The following is an 18498-nucleotide window of genomic DNA, read 5'->3' on the forward strand; positions in this document are numbered from 1 at the left end:
CCACCGATGTTGATCTCTACCTCGAAGCACTAGTCCCCGCGCTACATCCTACGCTAGACTATCATCTTACAACTTTCTCTGCCACTCTTTAGAGAACAAGGTGGACTTTACAGCGTCCGAGAAAATTGTAGTGTATCCCTGTAGTAGTGAATCAATAAAGTGCTCCCATGACTCTGGTAAAGAAGCTAACAAAATCATATCCTACTCTTCATATCCATCATGAATTTATTAAACTCATCTAGGTGGGATTTAATAGACGTACATTTAGTATATCTAAACTGAAACATCCTCTTCAACATGTACAATCAATTGTTCAAATCCTCTGTTACCTAGAGTGCCTAAAGTTTTGCCCACAATGCCATGGCATCCTTCTTGTCACGCCCCGAACCCGAACGAGCGCGCGATCATCCCTTTGTGGTCGTAATGTACGCGACATCCCAGGACTTGTCGCCGACCCAACCAAAACACTAACGAGCAACGCATGCGGAAGCAACCTCGAACTCTCCAAACAACATATAAACAACGGGATAGTAGAGAGACAAAGGATACACATTAACAAGACACTTTTATAAGCATAATATCGATTACAACACATACATTTGCAAGCCTTCTACGAGGCCACTATCTAAGAACCACGCACAACAACAAGGATCGGGTGGTTGGTAAGCTTAACTCCTCTACAAAAAGGGGCACTCAAAAGATGAGCTAACTTGACCTATCCTCAATCCCCGTAGTATTCTGGCAGCGTCTCCGGATCAATCACGGTCGTTGGTCTGAAATGGTTTGGTTATACAACCATGAGAACACTTCTCAATAAGCAACTACCTAAGCCTCACCTAGGCCAAAGCGTACTTCCGAACAATTCTAAACATGCGATTCAAACAATCGACGTGCCATAAACATCACAGGCGTCCTTACCTCGCCTCGGCACATACACAAGCCCTGCACGTTAGAATATCACCATAACCTGGCCAATTGCCCATCAAGCATGCGCAAAGCAATTCATGGCATGATCAAGCATAACATGGTTAATAATCCAGACGTGCTCATCAATTCACTCAGGCAAAGCATTCCCCAATGCAAATCGCACTCATTAAGTCCAGATTATTAACGATCCCTCGGGCCACCGAACTCCCGCCGGTCTTCTGGCGTAACCAGGCATCGTCCCGCTACGTCGGCGACGGCAACGTTGGGGATCGAACACCCCCCGGCAAGCCGGGTACCCAACGGCATTCCACTTAGGAGCATCGATCCAGCCTCCACCGCGATCGGCATCGTCTGGGATCGAACACCCCCCGGCAAGCCGGGTACCAGACGGCATCCGAACTCCCGCCGGGCATCATCTAGAACTCCCGCCTAGACGGAACGTGTCGTGACCATGCACACACCTCAGCAATCATTATCAATTCTTATCTTTGTAAATTAGCCCAATGTCAACTAAATCCGTCAAACGCCACGATAACATCGAATAGTCCCCAAGAGAGAGAAAACCGGAATTGCACACATTCGGGCTATTCTGGGCAGTTTGCGCAACAACCGAAATATCTTTGAAATAAATAGTAATTCAACTCCAAAAATTATGAAATTTGGATACGCTGTACAAAACATCTTGATGAACATTTTTTATGAAGAACACAAAATCTAGTTCTGTTTAGAACCACCTATTTTTGTCGTCCAAAGTCGGACATAAAACATTTCATTCGGACTGGCCATCGGGCTTCCAAAATGCATTTCAAGTAGTAACCAACTCTCCTTAGAACGATTTGAAATTTTTATATGTCATAGAAACAAACGTCTCCAACAAGTTTTGTGAAGGAAGTATTTTGAAAATATGTCTAGAAAAATTTATAAAAATTTGAACAGACCCGAAGGTCGGAGGAATAGTGTTTCCGGCAGACTTATTTCGGTCCAAAGATGGACTTCCGAATTGCCTCAAATGACTTCTAAAAATTCCCAAATTAAATTATGTTATACTTCAAGATGTTAGGAGCAACTTTCATGAGAACACTTCTCCAAATTCGGTCTACAACAATCACAGTAAAAATAGCAAAAACCAGAGATACAGCAGCAACCTTACCGGAAATCAACCAACAAGTACCACCAAGCAAACCAAGCACAACCAGCCACTAAACCAACTATCCACAGCCCTTGAACCATCCCTAACATGTCCATTAGTCACCCCTTAGCCTAGTCAAAGGTTAGGAAGCCACTTACTCTTAGCCTAAGCAAGAAAGCCAAGCAACGGGAGCAATAGAGAGCATTGGCACGGCAACGGCTACTCCGGCGAAGCAATGGCGAGGGCAGACGGCTGATGGCAGCTCAGGTGGTCGGTGATGGTGTGAGGGTGATCGTGGGTGGTGGTGATGGCGAGAGGGAAAAGGGGCTGGTGCGGCGGTGAGCGGCGGCAAGCCAGAAGCGGTGAAGCGGGAACAAAGCGAGCAAGCCACAAAGCGAAGAAGAAGGGGAAGAATAAGCAATGATGAGGGCTGGTGGGGAGTCGTGGGGCTGGTCGGCAACGGCATGGGAAGGTCGGGGAGTCGGCAATTGGGGCAGCGGTCGGCAAGCGAAGGCGCAGCGGACACAAGCGAGAGGAAGAAGCGGCACGGCGGCGAAGCAACGAGAAATGAATAAGTCGGCGATGCGACGGTAGCAAGCCGAAACGAAGCGACAAGTGAGGTTCATCATGGGCGCGGCGACAAAGGCGTGGGCGGCGGTCGGGTCGCAGAGGAAGTCGGCCAAGGAGGAGAGGTCAACAAGTCGGCAGAAGAAGGGGTGTCGGCGGCGAGCAAGCGAAGCAACGTGAGGCACGGGAGTCAACAACGTGGGGCGGCTTGGGAGTCGGCAAAGCGAGGAAGGAAAGCGAAGCACGTGAGCAACGCAGAAGCAGAAATAGAAACGTGGGGATGCTCGGCGGGGAAGGAGGAGGAGAGAGAGAGAGATTTTCAACATTATTCATCCAAATATTTTGTCCGTAATTTTCCTTTTTCCGCAATTCCGATCAACCCGATAATTGGCCACACTTTAACGAGACGACGTCCAATAAATTAGTTGTGGAAATCTTGAAACTTCGATACCCAATTCGGAGTCTAATTAATGACCAAATTCAATCGAATGCGACTTTAGTGTATCTCGAACTAACGGGCGGCTTTTAGGAATTACGCGTATCGACTCATGGCCGATTCGATATCGAGCCAGATCTAAGTTTACTCGAGCCATGGCGACCTCGGTTGTCATGTAATTGCGAGAGTCAATCACTAGTTCCGAATGACGCGATCGTTCAGATTAGGTTAAGGATCGTTCGAAATTTATACAATGGCCAAGCGGAATCACCCGCGATCCAATTGCATGATATTTGCGAATCGTCCATCCTTGGATCGGCCTTTAACGGTCCAAAATATTCCCTCGACAATCCTTATGGTCGAAGTGTCAATCCATGGCTAAGTTCTTAGGTCCACGTACTCGATTCCTGGCTAGCCCTTCCCTAACGGTTAGTCTACTCGAGAATGATCAATTCCGAGCGAGATTTCACTGAAAGCGCATTGAAGAAATATTCATTTCATAAATCCCGAGAATGGGTCGAAATTCAGAATGTCACACTTCTCCTCGACCACCTATATTAGCACCTCATTCGATAAATTCAACAATATTATACTCGTCGCCTTCCTCATTGACACGTCCTTTTTGGCATCTTTTATTGTTTTGGACATCTTGTCACGCCTCGAACCCCAACGAGCCCGTGACACCCCACGGCAGTCGTATCGAACGCGACGTCCCAGGACTTGTCGCCGACCTCACAATACACTAGAGATAATGCGCTAGTAGAAGCACTTAAAACACCTAGACAAAATTTAAAGAGAGGGGTACCGAGAGATCAATATAAACATAATCCACAACTTACATTATCCATTGATTACAAGCATACCAATTACTTGGGTTAGCAACCATCAAAAGACAACTTCCCAAAAATGCTTCCAACCCCTACTCCGCTTTAACTAACCCGTATGAGACCTAGGGGGAGTCCAACTAGGGTCAAAACCTTTAGAGTCAAGGTCCGTCTCCTCAGCATCTGCCCACTCCTCTTATGGCTCAGAATCTGTCTCTATCTCAATCGGTTCATCCTCAGACTCTGATTCTGCCGAGATTTCTATCGGGGGTTTCTCCTCGGGCTCCTCTTCTGGCTCCATCTCTTCAGAATCTAGTTCGGGATCTTCCTCCAGGTCCGACTCTATCCGTGCTTCCTCTTGATGAGGCTCCTCGAGTATTGGTTCGAAGGCTACCTCCATCTGATCTGACTCCCAGGGTGCAAATTGGTGCCCAGACCCCGCAAAACTGGTGCCTGTACTGGTCAACTCACCCTCGAGGGGAGTTATAGCTGATGGGTCCCAATCACCTACTCCATCAAATGGGACATCGAAACCTCGCACTGGCCCAAACTCGTCTAGCCTGTCTCGGAAGCACCATGCTACATAGGTATGGGGTTGCCATAACTATTCACCCACATCTACCCAAACATACTGATATGCTTAATCCAAGTAAGGTTCTCATCTATAGGGTACTCCAAAACTGTATGATCCGTGTGCATCGGAATCCCAAAACGTTGTGGATGAGGGATATTCATTGTCCCGGCCGAGGGTCTAAAATAGTTTGATTTAACAACCATGAGACACTTCTCAATAAGCGAAACCCTAAATCCCACCTAGGCTAACACGTACCTCCAGACAAGTTTTAACACATAAACAACCAACACTCAACATGCTATCACATTCACACCTTACCTTCTTGGCATAAGCAGAACCCTGCACGTTATTCTGATCACAATAATAAACAATCATCACAAGTCACACACTATTTCATGACATGGCTAAATTATGCACATACATCAACACTAATCCGAACACGATTCAGTCTCACACTCTCCACCTCATAATCGTCCAACCTTCGAACACATATGTCCAACTTAGTTGCAACCCACGTAAACACGCCTTAGGTCCAACTTTCTTTCTCAATCCACGTAAACACGCCTCAGACTCAACATTCTCACTTGACCCGCGTAACACACCTCATGTCATTCACACATTCTTAGCCCGCATAAACATGCCTCAGGCTCTCTAGACTTTCTTAGCCCGCATAAACACGCCTCAGGCTCAACATTCTCACTTGACCCGCATAACACGCCTCAGGTCATTCACACTTTCTTAGCCCGCGTAAACACGCCTCAGGCTCGTCCCGTGTAACACGCCTCAGGACTTATCCAATTCCCCGCGTAAACACGCCTCAGGGATTATGCGATCCTATTTGTACCATCTTTCGATTCAATCTCTTTTACCCACGTAAACACGCCTCAGGGATTAATACTCTCATATACCACATCCCACAGTCTCAATGCCACTCACATGTACACAATTACCAATCAATTTAATTCATTCAAAGCAAGCACCAATTCAGCCACAATGCTCACTAATTGATTCATTTTTACTAAGCAAGCTTGGTCACAATGAAACCAATACAACTCAGCCCATCAATCACACATACTATCGTGCTCAAGTTCTCAATTCCACTCGCCAAAAATAGCAAGCAAATCAGCCACATCACTCTTGTCAAGCTAACACATCATAAGTCACAATTCAAGCCAAAATTTCAATGACAAAGGCCCACGAATTTCCCACTCTCAAACTAACAATGCTCAGCCCCTATATTGATCTCTAGATCATCATAAGCCAACCCACATATCAGCCATAATCCCATTTCTAAGTACATCCACAAAATGCTACATTTAAGCTACGAATTTCACCAAATAAATCCACTATCCTAAGCATTCAATCCAACCATGCTCAGCCCCTAATGTGGGCTCTAAAACCTCACAGATTCGTCCAACCATCAGCCCCAATCAGTCCACATGCTCAGCTCACCATTCAGCTCAAAATAACTCCGAATTTACCTCTAATTAACCCCTAAACAAGTCTACAAGTACCCATAAGCCTAATTAAGGTTTAGAGGATCACTTACCTCACTAAAAGCCAAGATTAAGCAAGAACAAGGGGCAGCAAGGGGGGGTGGACAGCAGCAGCAACGAACGGCCGCTCCGGCGGGGCTGAATGGCGACGAGCGGTTCCGGCGATGGCTGATCACACGGCGCGTGCAAGGAAGAAGGAAGGTTCGGCCAAGGGGAGAGAAAGATGGGGCTGGTGGTGGCTTTGGCGTGAGGGAGAGAGGAGAATGAGGGAGAGAGAGAAAAGAAAGAAAGAAAAAGGGTGACATCAATAATTGGTGCTAACTACCCCAAGCAAAAAGACCATCCTACCCTCTCCTCTAGAACAAGATCTAAGGGCTACAAATCAAGCTCATCTACAATCAATGGTCAAGATCACTTCCATCCTCAAAATATCCAAGGGTGAAAAAGGAAATGAGCCAACAGGATAAGGGCATTTTAGTCCATGAAATTCGGCTATAATGGGGGCTGTACAAAGACCATTAAGCCTTTCCTACATAACCAATAGCCTTCACACAATTCCAAGGGCAAAACGGTAATTTTCCACTCCGGTCCAATTTCCAAATTTTCCGACAAATCTGATCAATTCCCAGGTTGGCCAAGCAAATTGTGATGTCATCCAATTAATTAGTTGTGAACATTCGAGAAATTCAATACCTAAGATCGGATTCCAAGAAATAGCTAAAATCGAACTAACGCGACTTGAGTGCATCTCAGACTAACGAGCGGCTTTTAGGAGTTACGCATGTAAATTCACTGGAACCATGGCGACCTCGATTGTCATGTAATTGCGAGGATCAATCACTAGTTCCTAAGAACGCGATCGTTCGGAATAGGTTTTAGGATCGTTCGCAAATTCACATCACGGCAAGGCGGAATCACCCGCGATCCATTTTTGTGTTACTGACGAATCGATCTATAACCATCATAAGATTGGCCTGTATTGGCCCAAAATATCTCCTCGACAATCCTTATAGTCGATAGTCGGTTCATGATCAAGTTCTTTGATCACGCGAACTTAAATCCCTAATTAGCCTTCCCCTAATGGTCAGTATCCCGAGAGTGATTAGTTCTGGGTGGAGATTTAACTACAAGCGCATTAATGAAATCATTCATTTCACGAATCCCAAATGAGTCGAAATTTGAAATGTCACACAACTTATCCTTGCCCTCCAATGCTTCGGCCAAATCTCGAGTTATTAATAGCGCCTCTATCTTAACACTCCACAACCCAAAGTTGTTCCTCTCATTAATCTTCTCAATTTCTACTTTCGCCTCGGACATAATTGCAACAACAGAATTTCTAAATAATAATCAGACAAGCAAAAGCACCAAATCACAATCCAGAAGACCATATCCGTAGCTATGATACCAATTGTTGTAATATTAACGAACGCGGAAGCAAACAGAATCTTGCAAATTATGCGAAATTATCAGAGAAATAAATAACGATAAAGGACACTCAAGATTTACGTGGTTCGGTCCGATGTATAGGTACCTACATCCATAGGGAGAGCCAGCAGCACATAATCCACTAATAATCGGAGAACCAAAGTTTATAATCGCTCATTCACACGCTTGAGTGTTTTCTAGACATAAATTAAACCCAAACCCTAAGTGTTGACAAATAAACAACTCATTTGGAGAAAAGAAACTCACAGCGCAAAGTTCCTCCTCGTGGCTGCATTCTTTGTATGGCTAGACCTCTCGCTGAGGCACCTCATTCCCTTGTGCGGCTACTGTGCTCTTCAAGAAGAGCTACTGTCGGTCACTTGAAGAGGAGAGATAGAAATCCACACATGTCCATTGTGCGGCTTTTGTGTGTTGGATGAAGGAAGAGCTCTCTGTGCGGCTGACTTGAAGAGACAAGGACCTACCTAGGGTTCATCACGAGGAAGAGACAACCTACCCTTTTATTTGTTGTGACCTTACCTCGGGGTATACCACCTAAGGGTTCGGCTAATAGATTATTAAGCATAGACTTAACTCAAGCTCTCCCAAGCCCTTATCAATTCGCGACTTGTGGTTTAAGTTCTTAACATGCAAGTTATTTTCAATTTGGAGTCGCCACTAATCAGTTTACGGTGGATCGATTAGAAACCCAAATAGAGTATCAGAAGATATAGTCTATTTCTATGAACTAGAGATTATGAGTACGAGAACTTGATTACACTAGATTACTCTAATGCTCTTTCGGTACCTTTTCTTTTTATAAAAATATTTGAGCAGGCTGCTTGGATTAATTTTATTACTTTCTACCATATGGGGTGATCATGCAGATGCGCAAACTACCAAATTAACACTCAATAATCAAAGCATTAAATAAATTGCAAGACAAGGAGGATTTCCTTACTTCGAAGCAACATAAGCATCTGCAATGTTAGTTAGAAAATTATATCATCAATCTAATTAACACGCAATGCCACTCAACATGTTTTAGAGTTTTCTCTTATTTAAATGAGAACTAACCTATATACAACTGTAATGCGATTACTCTAAATGCAATGATGTACAAAATATGTTTATTCTAACATGGCATGCAACTTTTAATAAACCTAATATGCAAGCTATATGACAAGCGATTTTAATTAAATAACCTAACTCTAATGACAGGCAACACTTAATATGTAACTATCCTAACATGTCACGCATTTTAATTTAATGACCCTAAACATGCAATTACTAAAAAAACATGCGGTTTATGAATCTAATTCTATATGACAGGAACATGATATATTTTTGTATTTTTTAAATTACATTCGTAATTAAAAATATCATTATTTAAACATACAATTTTAGACAAAGGAATGAAACCTAATCTATTCTAAAACAATATTTTTGGTATATTTTTATGTAAATTCGAAATTGAAAATTACCCTAAATAAACTATCAAGATTAGAATAATATCTAACTTAAATTAGGAAATCAAACATTCTAAATCCTAATTTAAATTGAAAGATTATCCTATCTTTCTAGAATAAATTCAAACATGTAAATTATCTATAACAATCACTTTAAATTTTACCTAATTTTTTGAATTTTCTTTAGTAGAAAAAAAATCAAACAAAAGATAAACAGCATTATCAAATTACATTCACGCAATCCAAAAAATTTGTCTAATCTGTTTAGATTTGGAAACGGAATAAACCAGCGATTATATCCAAGTGGTTTTGGATATTGATGGAAGGTTGTTCGTTTAAATTTGGAAACGTGATAAATCAACGATCGTATCCAAGTGGTTATAGATAGAATGGAAAATTTTCCGTACCGCCGGGTATCGTATCTCGTAGTTAGAGATCGGATTGTCTTCCAAGCACGTTATCAAGTTAGGAAAACTTGGGGGATATTCGAATATTTTACGGATATGCATTATCATTCAAGGACTCAATTTAGATAGCAATATTTCAATTAAGTGAACAAAATATTTAAAAAAATCAAATTAAATAAAATTCTTACATAATTCGAAATATTGCGTGGATGGAGTTTCCGAATCAAATTCGACGGACCACGAACCAGACGGTGGCCGGCAGTGGATTACAGCTCGGGACGGGCTAGGTTCACCGTAGCAAGCTCACAAATGAGCTCACGGATGATGAGGAAACTTGGCCAAAAAGGGTCTTAACCGAGACAGCTCATGGGAAGCACCAGATCAGCAGCGACGGCAAGATTGAGCAGAAACACCGGGGAGCTCGGGACGACAATAGCGTCGTGTGTGGATTCGCGACACCGCAACAGGAGCAGAGCAACGTCTCGGGCGTCGGTGCAGAGGCAAATCAGCAGCAGGAGCAGCACCGTCGTCGATAGAGGTGGACGGCAGCAACGTCTTCACGGATGAGCAGCAACAGGAAGCGGCAACAGGGGCGTTGGCGTGAAAAGCTTGCAGTAAGAAAGCAAGTCTGGACGTGAAGTTAGAGGAAGAAGATGACTCCTCTCTCGCTCTCTTTGCCCACTCTTGTCTTGTCTTTTCTTTTTGCGTTGTCCGAGAGAGTTCCTTTGTCTGTAATGGGTCCTTTTATACTATCTTCCTTGGCATCTCAAAAGAGGAAATATGAATATATGAAAGAAAAGCAATCTATCGACTTCCTTCTTTGTGCATAACAAATATTGTCAAAAAGATATATTGCTTTATATCAACTATATGTCCCACGTGCAATATTACCTCTTATTCAATATTTCTTATATGTGAATAATGCTAAAAATCTTTTTCTTGCCTTCCTTTTATTCCCTTTGTCTGCACAGCACCAACTCAGCCAAATATTTTCTTTTCTTCTTTGCATTGTTCACCCACTTGTGCCCTTAAATCAAAGATACATGTGAAGATTATACGTGTCCTGCATGCTATTCCTTCCTTTCTTTAGAGAATACAGTCAGATGCAATTAATTTCCTTCCCTCTTAGTCTTCTATTTGGCCGAAAATGTAACATTTCCCTGTTGCCTCTGATTTCAACAAAATAATGCAATATTCGCTCGATAACCTGCGAACTTCAGCCATAGTGATTTGAGGAGAAAACTATAGAAAGCTTAGCCCGAATTCCATGCTCTGTCCACTCTTTCATGTGTATTTCTCTAAGGAAGTTGGACTTTTGGGAAGATATTTCAATATATTATGCCCTTTTCAACGTGGATATTGTTATCTTGTGACCAAATCCTTCATTCTTCATTTATCTAATCATGCCGTGGAGAAGAATTCTCCAAGTCCACCAAACTTTCGGCCATAACATGTGCTTTTGGCCAATTTTTTTAACTCACGCAAGCTTAGTTCAATTAACTTGATTAAGCACATAAATATTCATTCAAGTCCATCCACCGTAGGCCCATTCCAATGCATTGTGCAATAAATGCTCCTACAAGCTATATGCCATATAATTTAATTATAATTATTTTTGTTTAGGGGCTATATATTTAGTCCCTGATTTTCCATCTAATTATTCCTAAATAGTGTACCAAAATTCAGGTGTCAACATTGTTTCTTTCTGTTTTTTATTTATTTTCTCTCCAATCTCCCTTGGGCCCACTTAGTCTTCTCATGCACGACCATTAGGTGAAGATAAAGAGTATGCTTGCATTTGTTTCTTTCTTCTCCTTTTTTTCCCTCACAAGTGCAATAAATATAATAAACTAAGAGTGACCATTCTTTTATCTTTTAGTACATGAGTTCGGATTCACCGGTGCAATAAATATAATAAACAGCTTACACTCGAGACATAATTTGATAGAGTCGGTGGAAGGTGGGACTCACCGGTGGGATTTCTTGAAAAAAGACCATGGGGGTCCGAGAGTGAGGGATGGAGAGTGAGAGACAAGAGCAAGAGACAAGAGCGAGAAGGTGTTCATCGGTAGCTCGGCCACACCTGAGTCCTAGCCGACGAGCCCCAGCCGACGTTTCCCCTTTCACCGTATCGAACGCCCAGTAAGTCCCAGTTTTCCTTGTTTCAATTTCCCTTGGGTTGGGTCATTTTTCTGACGATTCCGGCTCGGAGGCATACGAGGTGACCGAACATAGTCCGATTCATTGAGTTTTCCCGCCATTTGCTGTCACCAAGCCAGGTAGGGACCTCATTGTCGACCCTCCCATTTTTCCCTTTTTTAACTCTGTTTTCCCCTGTCTCAACCAACCAGGGCCAATACTCGCTGGCGCCGGCTCTCACTCAATTTCGAGCGTCAGCGAGCCTTCCCCGGCCGCCGTGTTACATTGTTGTCTCATCTGCATTCTTTGTTGGTGTGGATACGAGCTTCAATCGGCTTGGTTCTCCTTTCCCAGTCAGCGCATATCAAGTGTTCGACAACATACCTGACCTAGACTCGTGAGTTTTTTCTCTGAGTGTGGTCTGTGTCAGGGCATTGGTTGGTCCTTAGACTTGGTGTCACATATTTTCATCGATTTATTGCTTGATATGTCATCCCTTAGTGCGTTTTATGGCCGTGTTTTCCCTTTGTTCCGTGATGGGTGCTCTTTTGTCCTTTGTCCTGTGTTCGACCGAGGCTGAGGCGTCACTGTGTTGTGCTCGGTTGGAGGGAGAGTAGGGTCAGTCGAGTCGGAGTTGGGTCGAATAGTTTTGTTGAGTTGTGTACCCGTTTGTTCACCGGGGCCGAGCAATGATAGGTTTTAGGATAGGGCGGGATTTAGATGCATAGTTGTTGGGCTGGGCTGGTTAGATTAGGCATAGTGGACTTAGGTTTATAATAGTTTTTGGGCTGGGCTTGGTTTTTCTTTTTATTTTTTGGCCTTGGGGGGTTGCCGGACTAGGCTCATTTGATGAGCCCACTCCAACAATGGACCCAGGCCGCCCAAGTCAGTCCCGCCCTGGGTCGGATCCAAAAATCCGATCCGGGTCATTTTTTTTTTTTTATATAATATAATATAATAACATTATTTTAATATTGTTGACATCTAAATTTTGATAACTTATTTTGTCATTTATTGCATAGAAAATCAGGGATCGACCCCGGCCCCTAGTAAGCATATAGCCATTAGGATCATATTTCATTTAAATGCATTTAATTGGACCGACGGTGAATGGACTTGATTGAACTAATTGGACTAAGCCCATGAGAGCTAAAACATTGGAGGCTTTGAGCTTAAGTTTATTAAAGCCCATTATTTAAATGTGGTTGGAAAATATTCCCACAAGAATAAAAATTGGATGACGCTTTTTCCACTTCAACTATGGCTAAAACATTCCTTATCACCCTTACCAAAAAAATTTTAACCTTACCAAAAAAAATAAAATATTCCTTATCACAATATTTTGACAATATTAACATTTTTTGGATCCCACATTTTTCTTAAGCATTCTTCAATTGTTTTTCTTCTTTCTCTTTTTCTCGCTATGCCACTTTTCTTCTTCTCATTTTTTTGTCTCTTTGTTCTCTCTCTCTTTCTAAAACAACCGCTCTCATGCCAATAATAGACAAGTTTTTTATGCAGTGAGCTATGCAGCGAAATTGAGTCCAATTCCTTCTTTCTCTGTGCATTCTTTTGGATTCAAACTAGAAATTTTGAGATTGTAGTTTGAGTTTAATTGTTACTAAGAGAAAGTGAGGCTCAATCATTAAGATTTTCTTTGCATCTCATACCTTTGTTTTCTGCACTCGGTTTCTTTGCTCGTTAAACTTGAAGTTTGGACTTAGCGTGACGAGATCTTTAGTTTCAACAAATTTCCGATAGAATTTCTCTATTGCATTTTTACTCGTTATGTAATTGGATTGTTTCTTGTTGTTTTTATCAATAAACACTGACTATTTGCTATTGCAATCTGCTTTGTTGGGTGCACCACGTAAGTTGGGATGGATGTGTGAGCTTTGTAATTTACCCCCTTTGTTCAAATTCAACCATGAGGTGATCGATTATTTTCTTGTAATTATGTCCGTCACCAGCACACACCAAAACGTCCGTCACCAACACAAGCGACTAGTCCTCTTCCATCTCCATTTCTTCACCCCCATTCCCTCCCTTTTGCTCTCTGTTTTATTTGTTGTCCCATTTTGCATCAAACTATTCGATCGATCATTCACGAAGACAAGAAAAACCCCATTAAAGATTCAAATCCAGGAGCTGAAGCCCTCACCCAAATCCTCATCAAGCTCACCAACAATGGCCGCTTCTCCGTCTTCATCTTCTTGGTCCTCATAGTCACCGTCATCACCGATTCGCCATCACCTACTAGCCTCCAGATTCATGGCTCGAATCTGCCCATGCGCTCACTCTCACTAAGTTGTTTACTCAAACCGAAAATGCCACCTTCAAGAACGACAATCCCATCCTCAAGATTGGCGAGGATTTGCCCTTCCTCGCCCCCACAGTCTCTCCTACTTCCTACTGATCTTGGTTACCGAATCCACCCTTGCTCTCGTTAAGTTTTTTGACATATACTACCAAGGCTCGAACCCTTATCAAAATTAAGAGAGAACCAAGAGAAGTAAAGGAGGAGGAGGAAAATGGAACCCACGAGAAAAGACAAAATAAATCAAACGGAACACCATAAGCAAACAAAAAAGGATGGGACATACAAAGGTTAATATTGTCAAAATATTGTAATATTGAGTATTTTAGTCACAGTGGGAGTGAAAAAAACGCCACCCATAAAAATTTGGCCAAAGCCCATTACATGCTTTCTTGGCCGAAGATTGCACGGGAGGTGAAGATCGTCCAGGGAGAGAAGATTCGGTAGGGAAAGAGATTCATGGCCACAATCAAATAAAAATATTCGCACGGATTGGTCAATAGAAGGAAGAAATATTTGGTTGAAAAGAAAGGGAAAGAACACATATTTGTCCAAGGAAAAGTCGGTGACCGAAGGAAAATATAATAAAAGAAAGGAAATTGTGCCTTTGGCCATGCAACATGCGATTGAAAAGAGGAAAGAAATTTTGTTTCTTTCCTGGTGGGGCTCCATTGCTTTGCATATAAAAGAAGTTGATAGGAACAATACAGAGGGACATTGGCAATTGATAGAATACACGACATTGAGAGAGAATAGAGAGAGGAGGGCTCTCTGACGACACTCAAAGAAAAGACAAGACAAGAGAGAGAGGGTCGTCTTCCCCCTTTGGCCCTGCGTCTCCACGGCCGCGACCGAGTTCTCCCCAACTCCACGATTTGGCGTTGCTTCCTTGCTGCGAGCTTGACATCAACCCTGACGTTGTTGCTCTGGTTTGAGCTGCCCCTGTTCGTGACGACGAATCCAGCCACCCTGAGCCGCCGTGCCTGCTCCCTCAACGAGCCAACTGATCCGAGCTTGTCCGACGTGTTACTGCCCAACCCGCCGTGCCTGCTCTGCCCACGACACGCCTAGCCGAGACCACCCCGACAACGGTGCTGCTCCTGCTGCTGATTTGCCTCTGCACCGACGCCTGAGACGTTGCTCCGCTAGTGTTGCAGTGTCGCGAATCCCTTAGAGGGAAGCTGCTGTCGTCCCGAGTTCCCCGGTGTTTCTGCTCAATCTTGCCGTCGCCGCTGATCCGGTGATTTTGCTGCCTTCACATTGCGAACCCAGCTGCAACGAGTCTCTGTCGCGCCGCTCCTGCTTGACTCACCCCAATCCTGCTCAGTCCCCAGACACCCCCACACCGTGAGTTACTCTGTTTTTGCAGGTGCCTCTCAAGAGCTGTCTCGGCTAAGACCCTCTTTGGCCGAGTTTCCTCCCCATCCGTGAGCTCATCTGTGAACTTGCTACCATGAACGTCGCTGGTCCCGAGCCGTAATCCACCGCCGGTCACCGTCCTGTTCATAGTCCGTCAAATTCGATTCGGAAACTCCATCGGCGCAATATTTTGAATTAGGTAAGAATTTTATTTAATTTGATTTTCAAATATTTTGTTTACTTAATTAAATATTGCGATCTAAATTGAGTCTGATAATGCGTATCCGTAAAATATTCAAATATCCCCAAGTTAGGAAACTTTCCTAACTTAACAACATGCTTGGACGACAATCTGATGCCCGGCAGTATAGAAAATCTTCAATCCTATTCATAACCACTTAGATATGATTGTTGATTTATTTTGTTTCCAAATTTAAACAAAAAACCTTCCATTGATATCCATAACCACTTGGATATGATTGTTGGTTTATTTTATTTTCAAATTTAAACAAATAAGATAAATTTTGCGGATTGTGTGGATATTATTTGATGATGGATGTTTATCTTTTAATTGATTTGTTTCCCCATAAAAGAAAATACAAAAAATATATCATGATAGATTAGGTTAAATTTTGTTAGATAGCCTTGCATGTTTAGATAGATTTTAGAGATAATCTTATATTAGAATCATGCTAAATAAAATTTCCCTGTTAAGTTAGGATATTATGGACAGATTGCAAATTTATTAGATTTTAGGACATTATAATTACATTCCGATTTAAATTAGGATTTAACGTAGATTATTTCCTAGTTTAAGTTCGACATTATTATCATCTTGATAGTTCACTTAGGGTAATTTTTTAATTACGAGTTTTAACAAAAATACAAAAAAATACATCATATGTCCGTCATGGTAGCTATGTCATTTAATTGCATGTCATATTTCATACGTCATTGCATATAAGTTAGCGGGATATGTACACTAGAAGTCCAAAAACTTGTCTCCGAAGTGCAATTGAGTTTTAAAACATGCAAAAAGTGCAATCAAATCCTAAAATTTATCAAATTGATTCAATCAAGTCATAAAGTTAACACCGTCAAATTTACTAACGGAAAATGCTGACGTGGCTTATTTTAATATTTTGTCTCTCCTACATAGCAATAACGTGGCTGAAACGACATCGTTTAGCCCAAATTTTATTTTTAATACATTTAAATTAAATTTTAAAAAAAAGCTAAAATAAAAAGGAGAAGGAGGACAGGCGAGGAGAGAGGGCAAGCCCTCCCCGCCACCGCCGCCGCTGCCCCACATCGCCGAGAGGGGTCGACGAGGGTTGGGAGACGGCAGGTGGGGGTCGCTAAGCCCCAGCCAGGGGCCGGCAACCCTCGCCGACGGCAAGTGAGGCCTGCAGGCCCTCTCTCCCCGCCTATTGAGCAATTTCATTGAAATGAATCTCTCTTTACCTCCTAATTGCTCAACATGAATCTCTCTTTACCTCCTACATTCACTATATCTCCAAATCCAGTCGCCAAACTACATCAGATAAAAATTAACAACCGATCAGCAACTCCTCTACCAACTATCATTTCAACTTCCAAACTTGCGGATGAACTCCCCAAGCAATCTTTTGTGTATTAATGTAAAAACAAAGTACACTTGCTCAACAATTAAGCTTTCCAAACAACACAGAGAAGCAAACATTCAATTTTTACTGTCTTAAATCTGACAGAGAAGCCCCCTCTGAAACAGTAGACTAGAAGTACACGCTTACACACCAAAACCACCTATTTTCGTCAAATTAGGACTTCTTAACACATCATCCTATATACGCAACGAACTGCTCAATAGAAATATATATACCTTCTTCATTACCATTCGACAATCAAGCTTCCCAAACAGCACAGAAGACAAAATAATTCTAACAAGCATTAAAAACAACCACCATGCTGCTGTCTTCCGCCTCCCAACGAATTATGGTGTGACCGTGCATTGTCTATGCCTTCAAATCGTTCGATTCTTTCATCCTGGGATGTTGAAAAGAATTTGATGACCCCTGTACAAAGGAATAAATAATATATTGAGAAAAAGCACATAAAAAATTATCCAATGAAACGATTTTATGATAGCACATAACCATTAAACCATAATTCATTGAAACACGTATGCAAAAAATAGATTGGCTAAACGATTTTATAGATTAGCACATAACCATTAAAGCTACCTTAGAATTATCAGAAGGGGCTCGATTTTTCTCAAAAGCCCTGCTCTCGAGCATCCTTATCAAGCGCATACCATCTATATTAGCAAAAACTTTGATGCCATTATCACTTGTTGTGACAGCTAACAAAGAACTCTCCTTATTAAATCTAAGTCTTGGGCTAGCCTGCAATGAAAAAAGGAACTGAATTCCCAATTCCAGCTACAGTACCAATTTGCACATCTATATAAAAGCAGAAAAAAGCTAACAGGCAACCCGCCATCCGCATCAACAGCCGTCAACATGCTGGCATTCTCCATATCCCAGAATTTAATTTGAAATTCATCTCCAGCAGCTAGGAAATGATTCCTTGTTGTGTCAAACTGGACAATACCTAAAGATCGCTTCCTGAAACCTGAATATGTCCTCTTGATAGCACCCTCGGTCTCGTTCCACTCAACCAAATGGGAATCACCCTCTTTACTGGTTCCACAAGAAAACAGCTTGCAAGATGGACATCCAATTTCCATACCTTGTATTATCAACTAAAGCAGTAAGCATTAAGAGAGAACTAAGATTATGACTAATGCGTGTTCACCTATCACTTCTGACATGTAACAAAAAAAAGTTACTACTTTATTCGAAAAAAACAACATGATCACTGTGAATGCAAGTGCTTGCAAGCCAGATATACCAATGCTTGTAGTGTCAGCATATTGCCTCAATAGAAGACCAATACAATATAATACTGAGTGTTTGAACAGCGGCTACTTCTAGGTTGAGGTTGGCTGTAAGAGACCAAAAGCAAGCAATAAGATCCCCCATCGACAACAGCTCATAGAAACGAAATCCAAGGACTAGGTTGAGAAAACTTCTTCTATGGGCTTCATCTAGTTTCAGAGACAGAGAAACAATGTACTCGCATGGCAATTCCCCATGAACCAAAAGTGTTCCAAAAATGCGTTCCTGTCTTTCGTGAAGAAACAGCTAGCCAACTAGCATTTCTGAGGCAACATGCTACCTTGTTCCATCCGCACTATAAGCCATCATGGTGTACCATCGACCGGGAGCATCATAGTCCACTCTAGATCCCAGGCAATCGTACAGCCAAGCTTCTATCTTCCCATCAATGGCAGTGGAGAAAATAAACTGCAATAATGAAAAAGTGAGTTATATAGTCAACTCTGGAAAACTTCTATCAAAATAAATTTACCAGCTGCACATCTAA

At 42.2% G+C, this 18498-nt stretch overlaps 1 protein-coding gene across 2 annotated transcripts; it reads right to left on the reverse strand.

The window, feature by feature from the left end:
* Positions 1–16751: 16751 nt before the first annotated feature.
* On the reverse strand, positions 16752–18078 carry LOC130140231 (protein TOPLESS-RELATED PROTEIN 2-like). 2 transcript variants are annotated; one of them, XR_008818251.1, is made up of 3 exons: positions 17547–18078; positions 17295–17456; positions 16752–17126 (listed from the first exon to the last, which is right to left on the reverse strand). XR_008818251.1 is itself a non-coding variant. In XM_056319081.1 (3 exons), the coding sequence occupies exons 1-3, from the start codon at positions 17798–17800 to the stop codon at positions 17067–17069; spliced, it is 483 nt and encodes a 160-aa protein (XP_056175056.1). In that variant the 5' UTR covers positions 17801–18075; the 3' UTR covers positions 16752–17066. The 2 variants fall into 2 exon arrangements, 1 of the variants encoding a protein (XP_056175056.1); XM_056319081.1 differs by having other exon boundaries at positions 17540–18075.
* Positions 18079–18498: the final 420 nt, after the last annotated feature.

The sequence above is a fragment of the Syzygium oleosum genome, unplaced genomic scaffold (assembly GCF_021117445.2).
Source record: "Syzygium oleosum isolate NSW1041296 unplaced genomic scaffold, Sole_v2.1 Sole_v2.01, whole genome shotgun sequence".
NCBI lineage: Eukaryota > Viridiplantae > Streptophyta > Magnoliopsida > Myrtales > Myrtaceae > Syzygium > Syzygium oleosum.